Source organism: Leptonotus elevatus, chromosome 16 (genome assembly GCF_054856555.1).
Source record: "Leptonotus elevatus isolate MCC_2025b chromosome 16, RoL_Lele_1.0, whole genome shotgun sequence".
In the NCBI taxonomy this organism is placed as follows: Eukaryota; Metazoa; Chordata; class Actinopteri; order Syngnathiformes; family Syngnathidae; genus Leptonotus; species Leptonotus elevatus.
In genome coordinates, this window is record NC_141254.1 from 14509116 (window position 1) to 14519244 (window position 10129).

The 10129-nt window shown below is 36.8% G+C and overlaps 1 protein-coding gene across 5 annotated transcripts in view; it reads right to left on the reverse strand.

Annotated features, from left to right (window-relative positions):
• The window catches only part of LOC147160902 (roundabout homolog 1-like), a 113342-nt gene that overhangs the window by 77547 nt on the left and 25666 nt on the right, over positions 1-10129 (reverse strand). For 2 of the 5 annotated variants that reach the window (XM_086098505.1, XM_086098501.1), the window contains exons 3-4: positions 6177-6306; positions 669-793 (exon numbers count right to left, since the gene is read on the reverse strand). In XM_086098505.1, the coding sequence (XP_085954631.1) occupies positions 669-756 (88 nt within the window). In that variant the 5' untranslated portion in view covers positions 757-793; positions 6177-6306. The other 3 variants (XM_086098503.1, XM_086098502.1, XM_086098504.1) reach the window with 3 other exon arrangements.

Consider the following 10129-nt stretch of genomic DNA (forward strand, 5'->3'; position numbering starts at 1 on the left):
ATCACAGGTATTTCTAATATATTGTTTACCAAATTTACACAATAGCAATATTATGTTACGATATTAACCTCAAATATGATGCAATGCAGTACACTTAGTAGAATAGATTTTCTGAACTGATTTTTTTTAACATAACCTCGGCAATCTTAGGACGTATATAAGTTTATTTTAAAATCAAAGAGATTAATAATATAAAGTCTTTATTAAGGAACAGTGATATCGCTAGGTGTTACTTAACCATTTTAACCACAAGAGGTCAGTATAACTGCATCGACAAACAGCTGTTCTGCTCATCGGGGATAGCTATCCTGTTCCTCATCTTACCTATAGTAAAAACTGGCATCAAGGATGCAATTGACTATAACATTGATAAACATGTTAAATATATCTCTGTAGGTATCAATCCAACTTAATAATTAAAATACTTATATACTAAAAATGTTTAAAAGATTGTTTGATGCAGCTCTTGTACTGGACCTAATTTGAATGTAAATGTGAAGCCTACAGGAGTTGATGCTGAGCTGAAGTCATTTCATGTTTGCAGAAACACTTGTTTTCAGAGATATATACATTTTTTCCAACTAAATAATTAAATGTAACAAACTTTCAAGCTTAACAAATATCTCAAATGAGCAATTTAATAGTTCACTGACTGAACATTTTCTGACCTGACATAATGTCCACAGCATGGCCGCGCTCCACTCGCTCGACACCAAGCAGGCTGATGAGAATGAATGTGGTGGGAAGAGCCAGCATGGTTCCTGGCTGGGCCTTTAATTGGGACTTAATGGACCTGGAACCAAATACATGTGAATAAGTTATTAGAGCAATAAGTAATATGTTAACAATTTCATTTTTTAATACCATTTCATGGACGTAGTCAAACCCTTCACACCACTGATCCTGCTATAATGCACCGTGCAAAGCCACACTCTTTGAGAAAGTGTGATGGACTTTCTTCTAAATCCTGCCCAGCATGTAGTCAAACTGTGATTCGTTCTCTTTGAGTCTGATCACGTCCTTACGAAGTGAAGAAATTACAGCTTCACAGTTATCTTTCCGTGCCCCCACCCAAGTACAATATACCAGAAATCTGTTCATTCAATCATACTCTGTACATTTGGTCTCCTATTGAAGCACGAGTTGTATATACAGTACAATAACCAACCAATTAATTTGATACACATGGATGGATCATGTGCATCATGCGCCGTCTAATAAGAACAAATATAAGAGCTGCTTTTACAATGGTATTATTGCAGCAGTGTGGAACTGCTCTGGGGGATGTCCTAATATTTTTCCTACTCTCTTATACTAAATCAATTAAATCAACAAAGTGATCTGTGTTTTGATGCAGTTTTACCGGGTGTATCTAATGTTGTGGTTGGTGAGTTGGTGAATGCCTAATACAAGATCAAGTGAAATCGCTATTCTTCCCATTTCTACCTGGTCCTTTCCAAATAAAAATAAAAAAACATTTGAAAGAGGATGCATGTGAACCCTTTGCAATTAAACTGGTCATAAATTGTTATCAGATCTTTAAGTCACAACAATGGACAAACACCGACCAATTAATTAAAGGACAGTGTGGAGAATTTTTGCCATCTAGTGGTGAACTAATGCAACTAAGAATGCAACGGCCTAAGTTCAAAGCACATGCATTTAGTAGCACGCGTCGCGTACTACGGTGCTTCAGAGAGACTACATTTCGTACACCTGGTATTTATTTATTTATTTTTAAAGGGATTGCATCACGGTATTGTAAGCCCTCCCACAGTTAACTATAGACATATAATAATTAAATTTTACCTTTGACACTACGGCAATGTAATTTTTAATGAAATATTAGGTGTTTTGTAACGCAGAAGTAAAACGCTCTGCTAAGTAAGGCCCCGCCTCTCTCCGTGTGGTCGCCGTGCCCCCTCTCGTCCGAGCCGGAATGGCCACGCGGTGCGGGGGTGGGTCCGCACCTAATGACGTCATAAAGTGAGCACCCGCTCGTTTTCTCAGGTTGGGAGGGGCTGGTGCTTGGAGAGCAGAATGACCTAGAATTTCTCATAGAGGGGCGAATGAAGGTAAACACAACTTCGGTGATGTTTTTGGTGAGGAATTAGGATTTTGACGTTGCTGTCCCTTTAAGGCATCAGTAATCGTGACGCCCTCTTGTGGCCCTTTTACAACCAGGAACTAGAAATGATATATATATATATATTTTTTTTATATCAGTATTGAACTACTACTAATTGATTTGTCTTGTTTTTTCATTTCATGACCAATCGATGTAGCAATCCAGACAATTCCATAGGTTTCACATACTTTTTCTTGAAACTGTATATTTCCAGGCACTCTGAAACGCACGTAAGATCAGTGAAAAGAGAACTGGACAGCTACAGGCAGCAGAAATAATAAGTCAGTTCTTCTGATCAGCCATCTGTGCTACAAAAAGCTTTGCAACTCATCCCGTCTGTCTGATGGACAGCCAGATTCCCGGGATGCCTTGGCGCCCGCCGCCCACCACCATCATGTGCCACTTTAATTGTTCTGCAAAATGAACATCCACAGCCAGTGCTACAAATATGCCAAAACACTTGAGCAAAAAAAAGTGTCCACCCATTGATAAGTAAGGACCATAACTGTTTTGGAGATGTAAGCAATGCCACAAAGTAGCTGTAGGCTATGTTATTAGGATAAATGTAAATGTGTTGCATAGATCAAAAGCAAGTGCCTCTTGCAAATGTGCTGTAGTCTGGATCCGGTTAATGAGATTGTGGGGAATCTTGTCAACAAATGTAGCAGCATGGCATATCAGCATGCTCGACACATCAATAAGAGAATCTCATAAAGATGCTTTGAGGCAGAAAGAACAATATCCAACACCTATACTATATTCAATATGGATTATATTAATATTCAGCACTGTCTCAAAAATCTGCATATAATATTTGAGCAAGGGATATTGCATTTTGGAGACTGGTGAAAATTAAATGAGGCTGACAGTAACATCACTGCACTGTTTAGGGAAATGTGAAATGCAGACAGTGTCAGAATTTTGGTGTAAATAAATCTAAATTGAAAGTTGGAAAAGAATTGTAATATGATAAGTGATGTGAGTGGAAAATTAAGCTAAACTCTGACTACACGTGTATGTGTGATAGGTTCAATGAGTTGAAGAAAGGAAGCTGTCATGCACATTAAATAACAAATTAAAATTATAAATACATGTTGTAATGCCCACTGTGAGTAGTACCAGCACAATTTTGATCTAACTCTCACATGAACTCTTATTAAATTGTGAAGGTGTACCCAATAAAGTGACTAGTGAGTACAAGGGACATTCATACCTAGCACACTTCAAAAGTTCCCTACTGAAAGATATAACAAAATATCTGTTAAACTCATCTTCTCGCGCATTGAACCGAGGGCAGAGTCTTCTGATCAAAGGTGACGGGAGAGCTGATTTCCTTCCTCCCTCCGACTGCTGGGGAATAATCACAGCTCACCATCTAACATATTGTCAATAAGAAAGAGCAGGGGCTCCCGTTGTACCGCCGCAGACAGATCACAATACTCCAGCAAGCACCAGAGCGTGACCAGAATCAGCTTTCAGGAGCACCCCCCCACCCCCCCATACTCCCCCACACCCTCCAACCTGCGCAACAGACGATAGCCCATCTTTACTCGCATCCGACTTGCTTTTGTAGAGATAAAAACATGCACAGATAATATTCCCCAGACAAAATCATATATGTAGAAGCACATGTGGCATTTGCAGGACGGACTGCATTGCATTTCTCTACATTATGAAGCCGAACCTGTGGTTTTACAGATAACAGTGGATGAATAAGTCTACACACCCCTGCTCAAATGCCAGGGTTTTGTGATTTAAACTTTTTTCACCATCATAACTCAATTGATTTCGGTGTATCTTTTCAAGAAAAGTAAACATAAACTAAAGGGAAAAAAAATAGGTTTGCAGAAGTGTGCACACCCCACTAAAATTTGGATGTGGCCTGTTTAGATTAGAACCACATTCAAACTCATTTTAAATGATGGTCAAAGTTCCCCTTATTAATCAAAAATAAGTTTCAGATGATCAAGTAAAGGCTTTACCTCACTAGTGCCCAACCACAGGGCCGCGGGTCACTTTGTACCAGACTGTTACGGGCTGCAGAGTAGAAATAATAATAATAAAAAAAAACGTATTGTACTTTCGGTTTATTTATTATCCGAGACTAAAAAAAATAGTTTATTTCTCAAAAGTGATTCTGCTCCAATTGTCTATGGCGGACTCTTGACGCATGTCAAAATGCTAATTATCTTGGTCACGGAATGCTAAGTAAATCCATAAGCTAGAAAAATATTTGCAACGGGTAAAAGGCCCAGTGATGAGACAACACAAGAGCCTATGACCAAGAAGAAAAAGAAAGGTGCATTCACACACAATAGCAAGAGATCTACTTAAAATACGGATTTACGGCGACAGGTAGCTGGGAGTTTTTACCCAACGACTTCATTGCACTGTATCTTAACCACTGATGTTTGCACCCCTAATAAACCATAAACCTTTAATAACCCCCCCCCCCCCAAAAAAAAACCCCAACAACAACAAAAAACAGGGGAGCCCATAAAATATGTAAATAGCATAAATAAATAAATTAGGTGTCCGCTGTAAAGTTAAACCGCACGTCAAACACAATAATTTTATTGTCGGCTGTATTGTATTGAACAGAGCATTATATTAATATACAGTGGCACTTTCCTGCGTCCCAATAAGTTTAATTTCTGGTTCCATGGTCATCGTCCCATTTTCACTAATACTTTTGCACCATTTACAAGAGGCTGATGGAATGGGAGATGATAGAATGCATGGTGGTTGTCTGCACTACTGGTAACACTTTTTTTCTTTTTCTTTTACTGTTTTTTTCCCCCCACCATTGAATTCTAATTGAATGGGCTGTGAGAAGTGATTTCTGCCAGCACCACTAGAGTACAGAATGGCAGCAGGGGGTAGAACCAGGAAGTATGATTCATTGATAATAGAAGCTACAAGGAGGTGTTACTGTAAAAAGGATAGCCTTGTTCTATTGAGACAGGTTTGAATATCTGACGTGAACAAAATTCTTGTGTCTGCTGTCAATCAAGAGACTGCAACAAAAGAAAAGGAAAAAAAGACTGCTGTCAGGACTTGCTGCCACCCCATGGTATTTATCTTTTTATATTTTCTGGAGGAACAGATGCGTGTTTTCATCACTGTCACTACACGTATTAGGTGAACTATCAGAGCAAGACAAACGGTGTTCAAACTATGATAGGCTGCATCGGGAGCTTTGTTAATGCTGATAGTGACAAGTCATAGTCAGCTGAGTAGCCATTGTGGAGGAGGGAATCTAGCCTCAGGGGTAAGAAATGATCCGATGAAGCAGCCACAAGGGGCACTGACCTCTGGCCCCAGAAGATGAATGACCCAATATGTCAGCAGCAAATATAGTTTACATGCTGTGAGATGTAACTGAAGAATTTCTGTGGAAATACTCTTATTGGGCTGAATACTTGAAGCAAGTAAACTGAGAGTGTAATCAGTAATTTCCTTATTAAAATTTATGAGAAACATTAACAGTTGTGGATTTATGAGTCAACAGTTGCACTGAGCGTGTGCGCGTTTGATTGGGGTGGGATCGGGGGCTGTAGGATGTGATCCGATGAATCTGGATTAGTTTGAATGCAATTCCAACACATCCAAAAGCCTAATCCATTTGGGTTTTAAAGACCACTAAAGGATTTCCTATATCAGAAGTCAAAGAAAGCAACTGAATACTAACCCTAAGAGGGACAGGGGTTTTGAGGAAATAGGCTATCAAGTTGTTGTTATGAATTAAAGCATTTAGCAAGTTTGAAAACAAACAAAACATTTTTAATCCAAATCATGCACACATTCTGTGAATTATTCCCTAATTCTATGTAAATAAATCACATTTTTATACAATAATATTGATAAACATTCCAGACATAGTTAAACATGATATCACATTATTTTGGAAGCATGTCTGCGCATAAAACATGCAAAATGGATCAACATTAATTGGCAGAGAAAATGATTAAATTAACACTTCATCCATATGCCAAAAAAACTCAACTCTAAAAAGATATCAAACAAGACTTGCAACTTCACAACTTACCCTCCCAGGTGATTCCTCCAATATCACAGCTCCGTTTATTGGCATAACCAAATCTGCCGGTGTGCTTCTTTCAGGCATTCAAGCATTTAACACTGAGAGTTGGCAAAGAAAAAGAAGGTGCAATGTGGACCTGCAAGAAGAGGAGTAACAAAATCAAAAGGAGCTGCCCATACTGAAGGAAAATCCTTAATAATCCTTCTGTGATCCAAGCAGCGCTATCAGATGGGGTGCATACAAATTGCAAACCTACCTCTGCAGCAACCTAGGTCCACTTTTTCCTCAGGGTCCTAAGGCTGCAGATTTACAGAGCATGCTCACACGTTCTGTGGCACTAAAAACATGTTAGCTTCTGTTGTGGGTTTAACATTTTTGTATTTATTGAATCTAATTAAAAAAACAATAAATCTGCTAGCATTGTTATTTTCTCATTTTTGTTAATTCTGGGCTTAACAATCACTATTTAGTATATTGGTATTTATCCTCAGATAAAGAGATTTGTATGGTTTTTTTTTTCTGGTTTCCTGCAGCCAGTGTTTTAATATGGACAGCCACCACTGCACAGACTGCAGAAATGCTTCCTACTGTGTCCTGCAGCAAAACAAGATTGCCTCTCTCTTTCACCAAATGAAACTGAATTCATTTCTTTCTTACTTCTTGTTATCAAGGTTGATAATGAGGAGGGGAGGAAGAAGCCGGCATGCGCAGGTCACGAGGTAGAAACCTCACTTTACCATTTAGATGGCAAACTTGAGACAAATATCATTCTTATATTTTGTGGTTAAAACAATATGTCTGTAAAGCTCAGGAAATCAATAAAAGCTCTATTGTCGCAGTCTATAGTGCAACCTCAGTTTATTTTTTTCAGTGCTCCTAAATTGATTGAATCACTTTATAATTGATTTGGGGTATATTCTTAATTTGATTTTATTGAGAAAAACACAGCCACAATAAATGATAAATGCCTCCTCTGCGGTGTAATGATGTGTGCAACCGAAGAGAGGAATTGATCTGAAAATGCGGTTCGATCTAACCTTACAGACACACACTTTCACACATGTGATGGGCTGAAATAAGGGGAATGCTGTATTTTTCTTTATCATGTTGTGTCACATTCTCAGTAGCCATTGAGAAATTAGTCTGACCGCTTGTAAAGATTATTAAAGTAAACCTTTTTTTATTTAATACTGTAAAAGCAAAAAATAACCGTATTTAACGCATTCCCACTCAGATGCTTAATTGTTTCTATTATTTAATTTGATTTGAAATTTCATTTCGAACAAAAATCATAATAATGAAAAAAATAATCTATATTATGAAAATCCAAATTGTGAAGCCAAAACTTGTAAACAGCAAAAAAAAATATTAATAAGAAGAAAAAAAGCAATTAAAGCAAACAAGAAACAAAACTTAACATCATATTAAGCAACAAGAGATATAAAGTAAGACAGTCATCAACCCAGTCTTTGGAAGCAAGTTAGTCATAGCCTAACATGTTTGAAAAGGAGTAGGCAGAAGTACAAACTTTTATATTCCTATCCCTTTATCTCCATTACAACATCAAAATATCAAAATAAATGTTTTTATGATCTGTAAATTTTTCTAAACATAATATACAGCATATACTATTAGGCTATCTGATATATTATTAGACTTAATGAGGATTACTTGTTATTTGTAATAAATAATATATTATATATACTTGGCTTTTACATAATAATAATAATAATAATAATAATAATATAACAACAGCAATCATAATTAATTTATTATCACTATTATAGTAAGTATAAGTGTTTCCCATAATATAACTATTATTTCCCCAACAGTTTATCAAGCCCTTCTTCCTCCCTAAACTTCTCAAAAATACTTACTTTATTTATTTTCAAACCGGTGTATGTTTGGCATTGTTGCATTCAGTATATTCCAAAGTTTTACCCCACATATACATATGCAAAAACTTTTCATTGTTGTCCGTTAAATGATGTATCCCCCTTAGATTATATCCACCTTCTCTTTCCGAAAATATCGTTTGAATATTACCTGCTAGTTGATTATGTTTTGGTCATGAAAATGTCATCAAGAATTATAGGTAAAAAGCCTGTACGATACAGTAAAGTATGAGTATGACTAGATCACTCCTTAAATTCCTTCATCTTACTCAGCGGTGCAGTTCTGAATTAACCTGAAGTCAATAGCACGGCCATCTATCTTTCTCACTGGAGTGTGCTTGCGAGTGTGCTATTTCACAGATAATCATCTCCTGAGGAAACAGGCTTTTTTTTTTTTTACAAGAATCTTGCTTAACTGGTCAGAACTGCATAACCATTGCAGTTTGGTCAGGAAATTAAATAATTATATATTATGACAGGCAGAACAAGTCGATTTTTTCTTTCCATTAAATGTCAGGTACATTATCAAACCTGTTGTCAGTCATACAACAGTATTTCAACTTTGTATTCAGCTACAGGTTAAGATTCTATCACCGCATTAATGCCAAATATACAGAATCTCGTGTTATTTGAGCATGTGCAATCATGGCATTTACCATCTATGTAATTCAACAAGCTTGTTTGCCCTCTGCTTATTCTGAATTGTTGTGTTTTCCATCTTCATTTTTTTTTTAGCAGTTTGACGAGCTTGTCATGTTGACAAATAGTCTAAACCAAGTAGCAAAAGCAATTTGTTTGTTTGTCTGCAGTTCACCGAGGTACCGTACCAATTAATCATTTCAAGTTGCTTTCATGAAAAAGTTTTTTCACCAAGCAAATGTGTGATGCTTCTCTCATAGTGCAAGTTTGATTTGCTTCCATATTTATATGGTAATATTCAAATCCCCATTTCCACTTCCTCTGCTTTGGTTGCGTTGACTGACACTTCTGCATCTACACAAGAAGCCAAACAAAGCTATTTTTATGGATGGGCCATTATACAAGAGCTGCATGGGGAATCTGTAAGAATGCAATTCAGGTGTCATTGCCCCTTTGTAATGCGTCTCGTCTTCAGGAATTCATTTTCTCCGCAGCTTCACTTGAAAATGGCATTCTGACACCATTTACATGGAAATCACTTTGCCTCTTCATCTGTAATAGAGGCCTATGTGCAGACAGGACCTCAGAGGCCTGGACTATTAATAAGAGGAGAAAGAATGAAAGAGCAATGGAGTTTTCAAGGCAAAAGTCAAGGTCGGGGCTTGGGTACTTTGAGCATACTTCGAGGATGAAGAGGGAATTTAAATGTTTTATTTATTAAGCATGTAGCTCTTCTTTTTTCTTACTTTCACTTTGGTGCTCTTTCTTAAACACACTTATGTGAATGTGGAATAACAGAACAAGAGTAAATATGTTTTACAGAACAGCTTTTACTATATGTTCTATGACCAAGACTGTTCAACGTGTGTGATATATATGTAAAAAAACTGGAGCAAAAAATAATTTATTTGTCTGGCTAAATACTGCCTCCACATGGCATTACTACAGCACTACTCAGTGAATTACTTATCACAGTATCCATCCATCCATCCATCCATAACACTATACTGGGCACCAATAGTTCAGGTTTAATTAACATCATTGAATTTTGAAAAACCCACACAGATGTCAAAGTTTCACACTGAACAATACAAATGACTAAAATGTGCGTACTAATGATTGCAACAATTCAACACATTACTGCTGTATGCCCTGCAGTTGCACAGTGGTGAAAGTAATGGTTATAAGATTTTCTGTGATGATGAATTTTCTGCAAGCTTTATATCAAATATTTGTGAGGATTAAAAGTTTGTTTATAAGTAATGCCCCTATGGCTTATAAGTAAAAGTGTGCAGTAGCCTATTAACAAGTAAGTTTAATATATCCTATACCCTATATTAATGTACTGATAATATTTTTTAAGGATAATAAAACAATTTTTGCAATTGCAATTGCAAAAACCCAATTCAAATTATTATTTTTTTT